We start from the raw sequence: 17919 nt of genomic DNA on the forward strand, positions 1-17919 counted from the left end.
ATCAGTGTCTTGTATCTGACTTCCTGTAAGTACTTACTTCACTTGGTCTTAAAATAGTTCTCTTATCAGTAATCCTCTGTTAACTATGACAGCTATCTAGGCTATAATACCCACTTAAGATAAAAATAGATGTTTATTTACGTCTTAATGTTCTTAATATTGACTTGTATGATTTGTTTCCAAGTAGTTTTAGGGGTTTCTATATTATCACAGTATTTGAAATGCCACTAAAATGCTACATAGTTGAGTGACGCTCCCTCAAATGTCTACCATATGTTCCATGTACTTGTGCATATGAAAACCAAGCCCAGCTGAGAAATATATTTGTAAAGAATAGTACGTGTATGTACTGGCACATTTCCTTTATCATGTGATGGAGAGACAATGGTACTAGTAATGCAAAGTGATATGTTATTATTAGGGGAGAATGCTTTTTTTTGTGAGGGGTGTAATTCTTTTGTGATGGAGAGACTATGGTACCAGTAACGCAAAGTGATATGTTATTATTAGGGGAGAATGCTTTTTAGCTCCGCTGTCGACTTTGTCGAGCGGAGCTTATCATATGAGTGATTGTCCGTCTCCGTCGTCGTCGTCGTCCGTGTCAATGTTTTACTTTTTCGACTTCTTCTTGAAAACTACAAGCCTGAATGCTTTGATACTTGGTGTATATGTACCTTGGGTAGACCTCTCTTAGGTTTGTTCATTTCATGTTGATATCTTCAATTCTCTAATTTTGGTGAATATTTTTGTCATTTTTGGTAAAAAGTGATATTTTCGACTTCTTGTTAAAAACCGCAAGTGCAATTGCTTTGATATTACATATATAGGTACTACATGTGGACCTCTCTCAGATTTGTTCATTTTGTAATGATATCTTTAATTCTCTAATTTTGGTGAATATTTTTATCATTTTTGGTAAAAAGTGATATTTTCGACTTCTTGTTAAAAACCGCAAGTCCAATTGCTTTGATACTACATATATAGGTACTACATGTGAACGTCTCTCAGATTTGTTCATTTCGTGATGATATCTTCAATTCTCTAATTTGGGTGAATATTTTTGTAATTTTTGGTAAAAAGTGATATTTTCGATTTCTTGTTAAAAACCACAAGTCCGATTGCTTTGATATTACATATATAGGTACTACATGTGGACCTCTCTCAGATTTGTTCATTTTGTGATGATGTCTTCAATTCTCTAATTTTGGTGAATATTTTTGTAATTTTTGGTAAAAAGTGATATTTTCGACTTCTTGTTAAAAACCAATAGTTCAATTGCTTTGATATTACATATTTAGATACTACATGTAGACCTTTCTCAGATTTGTTCATTTCGTGATGGTATCTTCGATTCTATAATTTTGGTGAATATTTTTGTCATTTTTGGTAAAAAGTGATATTTTCGACTTCTTGTAAAAAACCAATAGTCTGATTGCTTTGATATTACATATATAGGTACTACATGTGGACCTCTCTCAGATTTGTTCATTTTGTGATGGTATCTTCAATTTTCTAATTTTGGTGAATATTTTTGTAATTTTTGGTAAAAAGTGATATTTTCGACTTGTTAAAAACCCAAAGTTCAATTGCTTTGATATTACTATATAGATACTACATGTAGACCTTTCTTAGATTTGTTCATTTCGTGATGATATCTTCAATTCTCTAATTTTGGTGAATATTTTGGTCATTTTTGGTAGAAAGTGATATTTTCGACTTCTTGTTAAAAACTGTAAGTCCGATTGCTTTGATACTATACATATTGTTCATTTTCTAATGATGTCTTCAGTTCTTTAATTGAAATGTGCATTGCTAACAGCGGAGCTATCTCAGCCGATAGGCTGCTTGTTTTTGTGAGGGGTGTAATTCTTTTGTGATGGAGAGACTATGGTACCAGTAACGCAAAGTGATATGTTATTATTAGGGGAGAATGCTTTTTTTTGTGAGGGGTGTAATTCTTTTGTGATGGAGAGACTATGGTACCAGTAACGCAAAGTGATATGTTTTTATTAGGGGAGAATGCTTTTTTTTGTGAGGGGTGTAATTCTTTTGTGATGGAGGGGTTCTGTGTACTTGTATTATCGTAGTATTTTTCCCCCCATGATGTATAGCCAACGTGGTCTCTCTTGTTACACCATTGGTATGTACCTATGTAGCGTTTATACTCGCATATGTAATCCTTATTTACAAAAATCAAATCCTACTTGCATATTTATTAATATAGTCTGTGGTACGTATATATAAAGGGGGAAACCATTAAAATTAGGGTAGGGGTGTTCAACCGAAGGGTGTGACTCTTTATCACAACAACCAACCCCACTACCAATACCTGCAAGAGCTTCTTGATTTCACTCCAGATAATTTATTGACAGCTGTCAATTATGGTTTTGAACAATTTTTTCATCATTTTTACAGTGTTTTGGGTTGCATCCATTGACATAATTTCCTGGAAACACCTGGGCTATTTTATCATTCAGTCCTGAGACACCACACATATTGTGTTCCGTATTATAGTAATCTGATTTCATATGGTTTGTGGGGTTTTTTTTGGTACAAGACATTATCCATCTTTCTGTATTTCTAACCTTGTTGTTTTGTCTTTTCATTGTGCTGTGGCTGTTTCGAGCACCTGAAATTATTACATGTGCATGTTTTTTGTGTGCCACCTCTTACTAACTTTTCACGTTTTGTTGTGTCAACAGACGTTCCGGTCACCCCGTGTGCTTCCAGTGACGGCAGTACTTCGGCAAGTACATATTCTGTGAATCAAAACACATCACCAAGTAACAAGAGAAGAGGAAGCTTAAGGTCAGTCGTCATGACAACTGTTTCTAATGCAACACAAATCTCATGGTGTTTTTTTATTAATTAATACAATAAATCATAACGATGTTGACTTACAGTACAGTTCTCGCGGAAGCTTTGGCTTTTGTGGCATCATTGTCGCCTACGCATGGCTTCATTGTCGCCTCAGCATCGCATCATTGTGGCATCAGCTTCGCGTCATTGAAAATTGAAGCTGTGTTCCCCTCGCTATTTTGTGGCATCATCGTGGCCTCAGCTTCGCAGTCTCATGGCATCAACATGGCATCAGCTTCAACTTATTGTGACATGAGTATGACCTCATTATTTGCACGCAGAAGGGCAGTAGACAAAAACATGTACAGAAGTTCGATATGTAATCGATTTGAAATTCAAGGCGAATAAAATAATATGATCAAGAGTAAAATGACATTTTAAAAAGATATCTTGTTTAATTATTTTAGTGTTGCGAGTATTGGGCACCAAAAACTTTGCGAAGTACATTACAATCGGCAAGGTGACGAGTTTCATATTGACTGGAAGGAAAATCGTGATAAATTCAAATCACACGATGCAATCGTCGTTCTGATACAACACAATTTGCTGTATACGAAGTGAAACTGTTCTTGTTATAAAATTACCCTTTTTTCGCTCATTTTATTTGCTGCTAGAAGAGCAGATTCAGATTCCTCATTTCGGTGGTATTTTTCTGTGTTTCGTTTAGTTTTAGCCGAGTCCGACCCCATGCCCGGACTACTAAAACATGCAATACACACGTACGCTGCCTGGTGCGTCGGCGTCGTCGCCGGTCATCTTGATACAAAGTTCCAAAACAAGTGCGTACATTTCCAACATATGATTGGATGGTTGTGGTGGCGTCGGTCAGGTAAAATTTGACAACCAATTCTCAAGTCACGATCAGTGATCTGAGCTCGATCTATACGTGTACCGTATTACCCCGGGCACGCGCCCCTCCCTGGGCAAGCGCCCACCCCCCTGTTTTCACAAAAGTTACATGTTGGGGACATCCTCGGTTAAACGCCCTAGGTGATTTTTAGCCAAGAACGGGGTCAACAATAAAGTTTTATTTTTCAAAAACGAACACGTTTGGTTTATTTAAATAGTGTGTTTGTTACGGTAGTTCTCTTTTTGAAGTGTGTGGTGGCCCTGAAAAGGGCCGTTTTGTTTGTGTTTTTACGTAAAAACTCATTGGAACTTAACGACGTAAGATGAACTACGCAGCATGTGGCGCACACGTTCTGCTTTCTCTTCATTCACGATGAATCCAATATTGCAATAATCCATACCTTGGTGAGTGGTTTGAAGCACTTAGCTTTGGTTTCAAAACGTAGCACTTCGCTGACTGTGAATTCATAACGGAAGAGCATCGCCAGGCGATGGACGCGGGGCTTTTTGGCAACGACCGCAAACGTATCCGTGTCCAGCCATTGGTTGGCCATGTAGAGGTCAAAGTACGCGTTCTATTTTTACGTGTTAAGTTTGGCTCTTCCGTTTCACCCCCTCCGGAATGTTCTACTTTCGCAGCCTAATCGCATGTTTTTCAAAAAACGTCGAAAAAACACAAGAATTAGTAGAAATGTTCCTCTTTTGGGCGGATTATTGATAGAGAATAATTTCTTTATTGCAAAAATGCTGAAAAACCGTGAGTTTTTGCTTTAGTTATTTTTTTATTGGCGAAAAACTGCGAACTCGGCAAAATTGGTTGTACAACTTCCCTTTATCATATACACCCAGCGACACCGATGCCAGCTGACTGTGACTATAATGAGGCATGCCGACGATGGGAACTTTTTGCATCATAATTTTGTCACGTGTGTGGGTGCGTGAATAAATCTTGTTAATGAGGACGACCAGAGTTTATTTTCAGTCTGTTTTTTATGTATCGCCATTTGGATATGTTTATGTATTCACAATAGTTTGTAAACATTTCACATCAGTAATAAAAGGTTTATTTGTTTCATAACCCTGTCTGCTATTCTTCAGTAATTACGATGCGATGTATCAATACGTGCGTGAACAAAATTATGCTAATGAGGTCATCGCCATCTTGGATTACAATCGGTAGTTTTTCCCGGCAGTTTCGACTTGCACTGATCACGGTTACTAAAGAAGTAACCGTGCATTGATTACAATACTTACCATACTTTGTAGCCAATTTCAGTGAGTAATACAACTTCATTCGCTGACGTAAAACAAGTTTTATTCTTGAAATTCGACCCTGTGTCTTAGTGTTCCCACAGTTCTTGACCGAGTGCTCACGTTTATTGAAACCTCGCATAAATCAAGAAATAAGTACGTGTACAAAGTGTACGAAAGCATTCCTTTATTTGACCTTATCATACGATCACAAACACAACTTTTTAAAATCTTTTTTGGGGTGGTCCTCGGGTAAGCGCCCACCCCCAATTTTTCCCGATTTTGTATGTTCAGGCCCCTGGGCGCGTGCCCGGGGTAATACGGTACTTTAAAAGTATTCTCACAAACATATTTTCGAATGAAAACGAGCCACATGCCCTGTAAAAAATCGAATAGCGCTTGACATGCAGGAATAATTTATTGGGCTTCAGAAAAAAAACTTGTCCATTTAGTGTGGCCGTAAATATTTGGTGACCAGCCGATGAACAATTTGAAAATCATGATTCACACGGAAGTCCTTCGATACTGAAAATCAACGACCCCAGTCTGGTTTACCTTATTTCCCAACTTGCAAAACTGATTTGTATCTCAGCCCTGTTTTTTTTTTTATCTTTTTTTGAACTGAGGTCAAATCCCATCCGTTTGTCAAAATATACCGATGTTTTTCAGTGAATAATTGCGAAGCCTGTCACAGCACAAAAAAAAAACGACGATGGAGATTGGATGGTACGACGACCCTTCAATTTGCGTTAAATATGTTTTGTTACAACATCATTGATTGGCTGAGAGTCACCTGGTCGGAGCACGACCTGGGTCACAGAACCATATTTGTCCGTATTATCAACAGGACTTTGCGAGAAAACCAGACCCACATTTTCAACCATTTTAGCGCGGAAGTTGCCAACAAATGTCGAAAACTCGTGAATTTTATGAATTCGAATAAAATAAAGCTAGCGATTCGTAAGACTGGTTAATAATATATCCCCCGATGCTCTTCGATTTTTTTTATTTCAAGGTGAGAAATGGATACTAGTAGTTGAAGTTCCATCGATTTCAAGGCGACTATTTAACCGCGACAACTCTACGCTCTGTTGTAGTTTCGCGAGGTAAAACAAAAATACAATAAATAGTACTTGTTTAATTATTTGGTTGTACAGCCCGCAAATTACGGGACATGATCCCCATGAATTGCGATAAATAAATGCTGATTGTGTTGAATGACGGACGTCAGGACCGTTTGGAGAAACAAATTACGGTCGGTAGACATTTCAAACAAATGAAATTATTAACGAAAGACGAGATTTTTCTAGGTATTTACGATCATACGGTCATACCAAATATATACAAAATTGACAAATACACAAAGAGGTGTAATAGTAGGTCATTTTTGACTCCCATGTGCGAAGCACAAAATGGGAGTCTTTGCAGTTAGTGTGTCTGTATGTGTGTGTGTGTGTATGTGTGTATGTGTGTGTGTATGTGTGTATGTGTGTATGTGTGTCCGACTGTTCCACTGCTATCTCAAGAACCATACATCGGTTTTTGATGAAACTTGGTGCATAGATGCTCTGGGCCAATGCGCAGATTTGATTAGGTTTTGGTAAAAATCCATGCTCGTTAATTACCTAATTTGCATGATAATTAGCTAATTTTTAGCTGTTCTATGACTGTTCCATTGATATCTAAAGAACCACTCATTGGATTTTGATGAAACTTGGTACATAGATGCTCTGAACTAATGCTAGGTTTTGATTAGGTTTTGGTTAAAATCCATGCTCGTTAATTACCTAATTTGCATGATAATTAGCTAATTTTTAGCTGTTCTATGACTGTTCCACTGATATCTAAAGAACCACTCATTGGATTTTGATGAAACTTGGTACATAGATGCTCTGAACATATGCGCAGATTTGATTAGTTTTTGGTAAAAATCCGTGCATAATAATTACCTAATTTGCATGATAATTAGCTATTTTTTAGTGGTTCCATGACTGTTCCACTGATATCTAAACAACCACTCATTGGATTTTGATGAAACTTGGTACATAGATTTTCTGAACTAATGCTAGGTTTTGATTAGTTTTTGGTAATAATCCGTGGATACTAATTACCTAATTTGCATAATGATTAGTCAATTTTCGGTTTTTCCACTGATATCTCAAGTACTAATCATCACATTTCAATGAAACTTGGTACATAGATGTCATATGACACTGCACAGACCTGATAGTTTTTATGGTAATATCAGTACATGTAATTACCTAATTTGCATAATTAATTAATTTTCAGCTTTTGATATAAGTAGTGAGCATTACATTTCAATGAAACTTGGTACTTACATACTCAAGGACTATGCAGAGATTGATTGTTTCGGATAAATATTTGTGCATATTAATCACCTAATTTGCATAATTAGTTAATTGTCAGCTTTTCCACGGGTATCTCAAGTACTAATCATCGCATTTCAATGAAACTTGGTTCATAGATCCTTTAGGACTATGCAGAGACCTGATTAGTTTCAGGGTAAATAATTGTGCATATTAATTACCTAATTTGCATAATTAATTTTCAGCTTTTCTACTGATATCTAAAGTACTAATCATCACATTTCAATGAATCTAAAATTATGCAGAGACCCAATTAGTTTTTGGTAAATATTTGTGCATATTAATCACCTAATTTGCATAATTAACCAATTTCCAACTTTCACACTGATATCTCAGGTACTACTGTAAAAACCCTCAAATAAGAGCCACTTTGTAACACTTTCATTTCTGGGTGGTGCTTATTTGAGGTAACATGTTGACAACCCTGTAGCCAGTGGCTCTTAAACCAGGGTCATCAAACTTTTTCATTGTGAAATAGGGAAGGGGATAGGCAAACACACACACAACCAAAACAGACAAGTAATTATTAATGATGTATCATTGCAATTAATTTATTCTGTAAAAATACTGTTATGGGAATAACAAATGTCAAATAAATACGACGATTCGACGTTTCATCGACAATGTGTAGCAATGCCTGAAGTCACGTTTCACTGACAATGCGTAGCGATGCCTGAAGTCGGATTTGGGGTTTATAGTTCCATGGTAGCACTCTCAGTGTCTGACACAACACTCGAATCACTTGTACAATTGTTTACCAAGTTTGGTACGGCAAACTTTTTTCTTGAAAACTGGGAATAACTTGCGTGGCTGTGGCTGGCGTGGTGGTTGATTTGGTGACAATATAAAATAGTTTCGGATAGAATTGATCTGACCAGCAGCGACAGGAGAGGACATACTTGCAAAGGAAGCATGGAACGAATGATAAAAATGATGCCCAATCACTTGTATTTATGGCAAAAACAATAAATAAAAACACGTTTTTCTATAGATTTGTACAGCTTGGGTACTTGGGCATTGTTTTAATTGCGCTAGACGTCTGACAGTACAGCTTTGGTTTATATTTCCTGTTTCATAATCAAGCCAGCTTATAATGATATTCACGTACTTCACAGTCCACGCAAACAGGGTCAAACTATAGCCCCACCCCTATATAACCAAATACGAAACGATACCGAGAAAGTAACAATTACATGTATTAAAAATAATTTCCTGTGACCAATCGGAGAGACGAAATCATTCACGAAAGCCCAGGCCTGTTACAAGGCATTTTCTGATTGGTACAAGTTCAGATTATTTTCAATTCTCACAAATAGCTAATTTAAATATTTGGGTCAGGCGGGTCACGTAGACTTCACTTTGCTGTAAGACAAGTTGATCGCACAAGTTTGTGGAACTAATTCATTCGACTTCAATTTTGATTATTTTCAGCAAGAGAGTCCTCTCCAAACTAATGCCAGTTATTTTGTTACTTCCCTGAACATTTTGTCTCGAATCATCCAAAAACGAACGTCTCAAATAAAATGCAAAAAATAACCCAAAATCACGATCAGCGAGAGTGGGCTGCGTAATCATTACATTCTCACAGTCGGAGCTACGTCACGATCCCTCAAACGTTGCCATGACCGGATTAACACCTCTGTTTTCCCCCACGCTAACCAAATTCCCCCCACGCTAAGGAAAAAATCTTTTGTTTTCTGCTGACTTCCTGTTCCGGTCCATCTGTGAGAATGTATTTTCGATACCTCCGATTTTCCTATAAAGGCGTTCTAAAATCGTGACGTTCTTTACTTGGTTATAAAGACAACATTGACAATGAATATCTCAACGTGTCCTTCGGTGTTTCGGCAAAAAACATACTAGTAGTTACTATGAATAGTTTGTGAATTGGTCGATTGTGTGTCAGAAATATAAAATGGACAAGTTGAGTCACATTCACGCTCTCAGTGCATTTCTTTCGTCTATCATTCTTCCGTTCTCAATTACACAGGACATCAGGCAAGTTATGGGGATAATCTTTATTTGTCTCACACCTTCTGTGGGGCAATAAACAATGCAGGTGGAAGTGAGGCACGATAAGCTCGGTGTCTGCCTGATTGTAAACAACCGGGTGGCTGGCACTTATTTCTGGGTTCTTATTGACAAAACCACTCAACTCTTGGTGGCTCTTAACGGAGGGTCAAATGTAACAAATTTTCACTGAGTGGCGCTTATTTGCGGGTTTTTACGGTAATCATCACATATCAATGAATGTTTATACATGGATGCTGTAGGACAATAGACAGACCTGGATAATTGTGGGTTAAAATCTGTACATATTAATTACCCAATTTGCATAATTAACCAATTTTAAGCTTTCACACTGATATCTAAAGTACTAATTTCCATTTTAATGAAACTTAGTACAAAGATGCTCTAGGACAATGTACAAACCTAATTAGTTTGGGGTAAAACTCTGTTCATATTATTTCCCCAATTAGCATAATAATTCATAATTTTTTGGTTCTAATCACATTTCAATTAAACTTGGTACATAGAGTTTTTGTTACATTGCGCAGACCTCATTAGTTTTACAATCAAATCTGTTCATGTTAATTTTCTGATTTGCATAATTAGTTTTCAGCTAAGTAATTTCAAATTATATTTAATGTGTCTCCAATACTCTCAGCACATGGGAGTTCTTTCTAAGCTTTCTTTGATTATTTTAGCCTTAGAAATATTTTCTTTCACTCAGTCCACGTCCATGCGTGGGAATTCTATTTAGCTTCATGGTCCTTCGGCTTGTCTTCTGCTTGGGGGGAAACAACAATAATTATACAAATCGTAAACTCAACACAATCAGGAAAAGAAACCTAGACAACCATGTTGTACTTCTGTTGAATACATTTTGTAGCAGTGCGTCACGTCGGAATATTGTCTAAAATAAAATATTCAATCCCAGCCAAATCTAGGTCAAAGGGTCAGATTGCGTGCATATAATTATAGATAGTTAAAACAAAAAGTATTTGAACTTTTGACGGTTGTTCAACATCTATGCATGGTTACTAAACTAGTAACCGTGATCTATGAAAACCAGAAAATTTTTAGTAGTCCGAATTTTTGCATGGTCGAAAATAAAACGGAAATTGACCGGTCAAAAGCGGAAGCGGTCAAGAGGTTTGGGGGAAATGAGTACAGTACTTCTTTGTTTGATGAAGCGATGCTGATGCCACATTGTCGCCATAATGAGGCCACAATGAAGCGAAGCGATGATAGCCTAACTTTTTAATGTCGCGACATTGATGCGACATTGAAGCCATAACAATGCCATAACGATGCGATGCTGAAGTGAAGCCAAAGCTTCCGTGAGAACTGTACTGTAATTTACCAGATTTTTGGTGGCAGCATGCAGATCTGAGTAGTTCTAAAAATAACCTTGTTTCACAGCCAAGCATAAGATGGATGGACAATCAAAGAAAAAGGTCTCCAAAATTGGTGTTTAGAAACCATTTTTAACTAGTTTGTCTATGCTTGGTACTGTAAAACCTATTAATTCCAGTACATCTGATTCAATAAAAAGAAAAAAATATATTGAAATTATTTTATTTTTTGCGGTCAAAAAGATTTAAACTTGTATCCTTTTAATTTGCATTCAAATTTTTTACAAAAAAAAACAGAAATCATAATTGTCTAGCAATTAAAAAAAATTTTGGAATATTTCCTAGTTCAACGCAGTTAAAATTTAAAAAGCAACGCTTCACAGCTTGCTTGAATGACTTCGGCACCATGTTGTTAAAACGTTGAATTTTCATCACTACTATATACGGATGCCATGAGTGACCCAATGCATTAATTCAAGTCTTTAATTGGATAGCTGCTTTAAACCCTGTGTTAAGGCAAGCCCGCCTGATCGCCAAAGCTTTCAGTTACATAATTTTGAATTTAAGATTACATTTAAATAATTTATCAATGAACTTGCATTATATATCGTTTTGGAAAAAAAGAGATTGTCCATCTTGGGTGTAACTTCGACGTCACAGTGTTATTTTTTATTGGCAGGGCTATTTTGTTTGTCAGTCGCTTAGTGCTTTCGCATAATATTAAATAATATTGAGATATGTTAGTGAAAAATGTTGTTCAAAGAGTTTATGGGTATTATGTAAATTTACTACAATGTTGTTTTGTTTTACATCACAGGAAGTGGCTAACCAGTCCCGTCAGAAAACTAAGTGGAGGCAAAATGGATAAAATTGATATAGCAAAAAATAGGAAAGGTTCTAGCGGCAGTACGACGTCCGCTACATCAGCTAGCGTGACAACAGCAAACAAGGCAAAGTATAAGGTAAGTTTCCACTGTATTTAGACCAGTTTATATTTGATAGAGCGTCCTCACATTTATATTTGATAGAGTGGCCTCACATTTATATTTGATAGAGCGTCCTCACATTTATATTTGATAGAGTGGCCTCACATTTATATTTGATAGAGCGTCCTCACATTTATATTTGATAGAGCGTCCTCACATTTATATTTGATAGAGCGGCCTTGTAATAGTATTTCGCTGGTTCCCGGCGTCCCTTGCGAGCAAGAAGTAGGACACAGGTAACTAGTAATTGCCATATTGTTCCACTGGGCCGGGATTCCAGCCCAAAGGCACATGACTAAGTGACGTAATTTGAAAAGTTTCAATCTACGCAAACGTGTCTGTAATACCGAAATAAAGCCATGTCCATTCACTCTGCCTGATTAGACCTCCTATTTCAGAAGGTTCTGGTATTTCTTGCTATTTGTGTAACAATAAAAAAAAAAACGTTTTATATTCACGAGAGTTAAAGGAAAACCCTGTTATATACTGACGTCAGGTAACTAAGGGAAATAGAGAACATGATCAACCAATCAGAATGCTGGACCCATTACTAGTTACTGGCCTCATGTGGCTTGGTGCGCCATGACACTTGAGGCAGGAACCAGCCAAGCAATAGTATTTGGTACAGCGCCCTCCCATTTATATTTGATAGAGCGGCCTAAACAATAGTATTTGATATAGCGCCCTCACATTAGTATTTGGTCCTCAGCTTTGCATGTTCACGTGGATTTAACTGAGCGAATTTTACTTATCAGTGAAAATAATGAACTTAAAGACAGTGAATAATTAATGCGAGTACAGTAACTCCTTCATATTAGTATTTTCTATATTGCCCTCAGATGAGTAATTGAACTCGTTCCCTTCATGTTTACTCAAGACCTTCATTGATTTAAGTGGTAACTTGCTGTATAATGCTGATTTTAAAAAGTTGCTACAAAATAATACATGGTAATTAATTTGTGAGATGGAATGTACAAATACAAGAGTAATTATGCTGTTCCTGCCTCAGGATTGCCCTTTGTACAGAATGTATCACTTTGAAATTAATTGATGTGGTCAGAAACTTGTCTGAACCCACCGACTAATTATGCGTGAACCATGCTTCATCTATGTAAATACCTATATTGTACATCTGACCCCGTTTCTAGTTTGAACTTTCACCTCTGTTGAATTCACATAGTTCCACTTTGAATTTCTAGCTATTTTATTGGCATACATTTCACTGAAATATACATGCAACTTTGCTTGAAGAATGTGTAGCGTTAACAATTTCGCATTTGAGTCGGTTGTTTGAATTGAGTTTGGCGAAACCCTACACCGCATTCTCACATTTATTTATAGTTTCGCAACTCAGTGTGGCAACAAGAGAAATGGTATCCCCAGTGTTTCTTCATGAAGCTTATGATTTCATTAGTGTTTGTTCCATTCAGAAAATTACAATGTTTATCTCAGCATTCTATGAGTAGAAATTCCACCTGGTTTTGGCTGATAGGTCAGCGTTTTTTTGTTTTTTATTTCCCTCACTGTCTTTATCCGTTGTTACTAATGGCTGTGGTACATATACCTAATCAAATATTTGAATGAATACCTGAAAGACCACATTTAAGAGCTATACTTTAAATGTAATGGATGAATATCCCATAATATTCACACATATTTGCTTAACAAAATTTATCACATAACATCCACATAACAAAAAAATATAGATAAAATGATGGTTTTCGTTGCTAAATTTTTTTTACAGATTCATAATTTAATAGTGAATACAAAATTTTGAGTGTAATTTGTTTACTGTTACAGTTTTCACTGGCTTCAAAACCCTAATGATATTCTCATCAAATCTCTGTCATCACTATAACTTGATTCTATTCTATTCTATTCTATTCTATTCTATTCTATTCTATTCTATTCTATTCTATTCTATTCTATTCTATTCTATTCTATTCTATTCTATTCTATTCTATTTGTTATTTTTCATGCTGTAGTGGTTTGATTTAGGTTAATTTACCTTTTTTGGAATGTTTGAATCCATGATGCTCAATTTGTACACACTAGTACACTAGTTGCTTGATTGGGTATAACACTACAAAACAATTGATGAATCAGCTCTAGTCATGCCACCTAAAGGTCACTCATCCTGGTACTTTCAGGTGGTATTGTTGTTCTTTAACAGCAATAATGTAAGATTATTACAAGAATACCTCAAAGTATGCCCAAAGACAGTACAGCTGGAGTATCGACCGACGTGCAGCGGAGGTCGATGCGTGGCGTACTGTTTGAGTGCATACTTTAAGGTATCTTCGTAATAACCTTATTATTATACATCTTTTCCTTCCAAGGATACATCATGGGAATGCTGAAATTCAAAATGTTTAGAACAGAGTCAGCAAACTTTTTTTTTTTTTTTTTTATAATATTTTTGTGCCAGGCGACAGTTCTGGACATTGAATGTCACCGTTGTCTCTCCTGACTTTTTTTTTTTTTTTTTGTATGTGCAAATTGCAAGTGCTAGTGACGACACCTAGTGCATTTTGCCACAGAAGTCATATTCATGTTTGGGACTACATGACAGGGCTGTGTGGCCATCTCTCTGTCAAATGGCAATTTTAATGCGCTATCCTGGCGTCAACCAGGCTCGGTCGAACACAAGCACCTGCGGACCTTAACAAAGGTTCCCCCAAAGTCGCATTCGTTAGTGAATGAATCTCGGCCAGTGGAATTGGCCTTCCCATTGAGTCTGGAATGGATAGGGGTTGACCCTTTGATGTTCAGCCTATGGTAGGATTTGAACTTGGGTCTACCGATCATGAGTCTGGAGCGACAACCACTATGCTACCAGTGACCAGTGAAACTTTCTTTGTATATGGAGTCCGGTCAAACCCTGGGGCTGCCATGTTTGTTTTTATTATTAGAGGACGCTTACGCACGTAATCGCATTTCCTAATATGGTAGGATGAAAATACCCTGTAAAATACTGCAAAAGTACAGCACGCTGTAACTTATGGCGTTACAGTGACGGATGTATAATAATGTAACTTATGGCGTTACAGTGACGGATGTATAATAATGTAACTTATGGCGTTACAGTGACAGATGTATAATAATACCTGATATTATACCACAAATTGTGCCATGTTAATCTGTTTTTGGACTTTCATGGACAATGTACTGCTTGCATTTTGTGAGAAAAATAAAATTACTTTGATATTAAATCTACCTTTCATATTATCAGAATGTTTGACCACCATACTTTCTTGCCCCAATTTTTTCTTATATTCATAATTTTTTTTGGAAATGAACCCGAATTTTGGAGCCAACAGACAAAATTTTAGTCAATATTTAGTTTTTACTCAACAAATTTTTTTTTTTTTCGTCCCAATCTTCTGAAGGGAAGTGCAGACTATAAAGAGGACTATTTTGTGAGTTTATGATGAAAAAAGGAAACTTGTGGTGAAAAGGTTAATGAGTGCCCACATAAACTAATAATAACCGAGATTTCTTGATAAACATCTCTTCATGTGGTACATATTGATTATTACATGTACAGATTTAGAAACCGATAGTCATTAAATGTTGATTTCATCTCCGTACACGATTGTTGTGTCCATTTCTCAGTATTATTGCGTCATTCAATGTTAATCTAGAACCTTACAAAAGTTTGGTTCGAAATTTGGTTATGATTTCTTAACCTTCTGTGAGGCATTGCTGGTTTGTGTGAAATTAGTAAATAAAATACAGACGGCTAGAATAATAGAAATTTCTGCATCTGTTGGTTGCCATGGAAACTAAGATGCTGTATTGTCCTTGCAGTTTTTGCAGCTTTTTCTCATAGATATTTTGAATTAAAAATGGTGAGAATGCAAACTGAAATAGCAACAACCAGTCTGAGAATTATTTGATCTTGAAGTGTGTCTGTGGTCAAAATAAGTCTACATATTTTAATCATCTAATATAATATTTTTGGTTTAATAATATGTGTACTTTTATTGGAGATGTGCTTCTAATATAGCTAATATGTACTCTTAATTTGATACTTTTCCTCTGGCTTGAGTGATTGCCAATTTTTCCGGCCTTGCAAGTTCCCTTAACGCTTATTTTCATGCAAACTTAAAGTGGGTTGCTGTATAGTTGCTGACATTTAGGATGTCATTGTTGTCTCAAACTATTATCGCTTTTCTAAAGGCATTTTCTATTCTTGCGTATTTTGGGTATAATGTTCCTGACAATTAGTATGTGCATATTTGATTGTGATTGTGTGTAAGCAAAGGCCTATGAAAGTAAATATTTCATCGTACCTGTGTGAAAATTGTACTCTGTTTACCTACCAAGCATAAATCTTGATAACCTGAACAAAAACTTTGAGTGCTTGTTTTTAGAGTATAAAAGCCGCCCCTTGAGCAGAAACATTGTTGTAATTGTGTGTTTTCACCCCATAACCTTCTTTTGTAAGCTTTTTTTTTTTTTTTTTTCATAAAGCGGAGAATTGTTGTGAATGACATAGCATTTAATTTCTGGTCTAGATTTAACTCAAAATTGTAGCTTGTGTGGAAATAATTTGGTGGTTGAAATAGTGTAAATATCATACAAGTTCCCTAGTTCTTGTTATTTAAAACCATAATATATAAACATAGCATATGGAAGTCGAATTATTATGTGTTAGAAGGTATTAACAGATCAGACTGCGATTCATAATTTAACCCAGTGTGCATAGTCCAGCACCGGTGCCCTGTACCGTCTCTACATCTCTGATCACTGCTGTTTTCATTTTGTTTTGTTTTCATTGCTTTGGAATATAGAGAATATTAGACCTTTAGTGAGTTCTAGATATTGATCTCAAATCGCGAATGCAACATATAAAATTATCTGGAGGGCTGCAGTAAACGTAGCTGGGGCATCCCAGACCTTCGGATAAATCATATTTTTATTTTTTATTTATTGACACAGCTGTGGTATTTATTGATTGGGATGTGCGAATGATAAAAATACACATTTGTTTAAAATTAAATTATGTGTTCACTATATAAAGCAAAATATTTTTTTTTTTTTTTTCTGGCAACTGAAATTTTTTCATAGTTTGCAGTGTTTGCTCTCTGAGTTTAATTCTACAGTAGAATCTAATCAGCAATGTATTTAGTTTTTCAAATTCTATTTCTAAATTCTATTGGTTTTTCTGATGTGCGCATACATTTGAATTTTGGATGTGACAATCAACAGATTGAGTCGTATTTGCAGTGGTTAACAGCCGCTACTCAGAAAATTTGTATTTGCAATTTCCCCTCCTTCCAAATAGTAGGCGTTTAAAATAATCAATTGAGAGTGCAGCAGTGTAGAATAGGTGAAACTCGCTACCATCCTTTTTTTACAGTGTTCATACTGACTGCTCAGAACTCATTTGCATGTTGATGGCCTTGAGAGACTAAAGCTGTTCTGTATGGTGGACGACTTAGTCAGAAGGAGGGGCCAGCCTAGGGGGCAGGCAGTCTATGAAAAGGCTCTACATATAATGCCTCTGTTTCTGATTCCCCGCTTAAATTGCAAGCACGTATTTCTCCATGTTGATTTGGATGCATATTTAACATAAGGTCTCTTTGACTTCCTTTACCTGCGTTGTACGGGTGTTTACTTGTGGTGTTTTCCAGCCATGTATTGTTCATTTCACAAGCTGTCCTCCCTACAAGTGCTCTGATAATGGAATCATCGTGTGTGTTGTTGTGAGGACTCACCAATGCCTGTCTGTTCTGGAAGCCATATCTATTTGTATATTTTGTTTTTTTTAACGTGAACATCTAATGCTAACCATGTCTGTGGTATTATTGATAATTCCAATGTTTATTGTTTAATGGTGATGTACATGTAACGCTGCTGTAGCGATCCGTACGTTATGAAGAAGCAACACCGGTGGGGTCGTGTGTGCTGACACAAATACGACTATAAGCCTGGATGTTAAGACACATTGCCGTAATTACGAGAGAGAGGAGATAACCTTTTCACTTAGCAACAAGTTTAAAACATGTAGCGGTGAGAAAATCTGCATGGAAAAGCGGCTAAGGACATGTCATCACGCAATGCCTAGCTGGAAGATTATTAGAATGTCCCGTAAAAAACGGCCACGGATCGCGCTCTACCTCCAAGAATGGGCGATCCAGCAAGTGCAACTGATGGTAAGGCCTGTTTCATCGAGTCATGTGATTTGGCTTCCCACAATGTAGAGGCATTCCCAGGTAGTAG

The 17919-nt window shown here is 36.4% G+C and overlaps 1 protein-coding gene across 2 annotated transcripts in view; it reads left to right on the top strand.

Moving 5' to 3' along the window:
* Positions 1-17919, top strand: part of LOC100376677 (kalirin-like) — a 281580-nt gene that overhangs the window by 210801 nt on the left and 52860 nt on the right. The window contains exons 37-39 of one of the 2 annotated variants that reach the window (XM_085496087.1): positions 2703-2808; positions 11523-11611; positions 17146-17170. In XM_085496087.1, coding sequence (XP_085352213.1) covers positions 2703-2808; positions 11523-11611; positions 17146-17170 — 220 coding nt within the window. Of the gene's footprint in view, positions 1-2702; positions 2809-11522; positions 11668-17145; positions 17171-17919 lie in introns of both variants that reach the window. The other variant, XM_085496086.1, reaches the window with a different exon arrangement.

This window comes from Saccoglossus kowalevskii, chromosome 22, assembly GCF_978046115.1.
Source record: "Saccoglossus kowalevskii chromosome 22, keSacKowa6.1, whole genome shotgun sequence".
Classification (NCBI taxonomy): domain Eukaryota; kingdom Metazoa; phylum Hemichordata; class Enteropneusta; family Harrimaniidae; genus Saccoglossus; species Saccoglossus kowalevskii.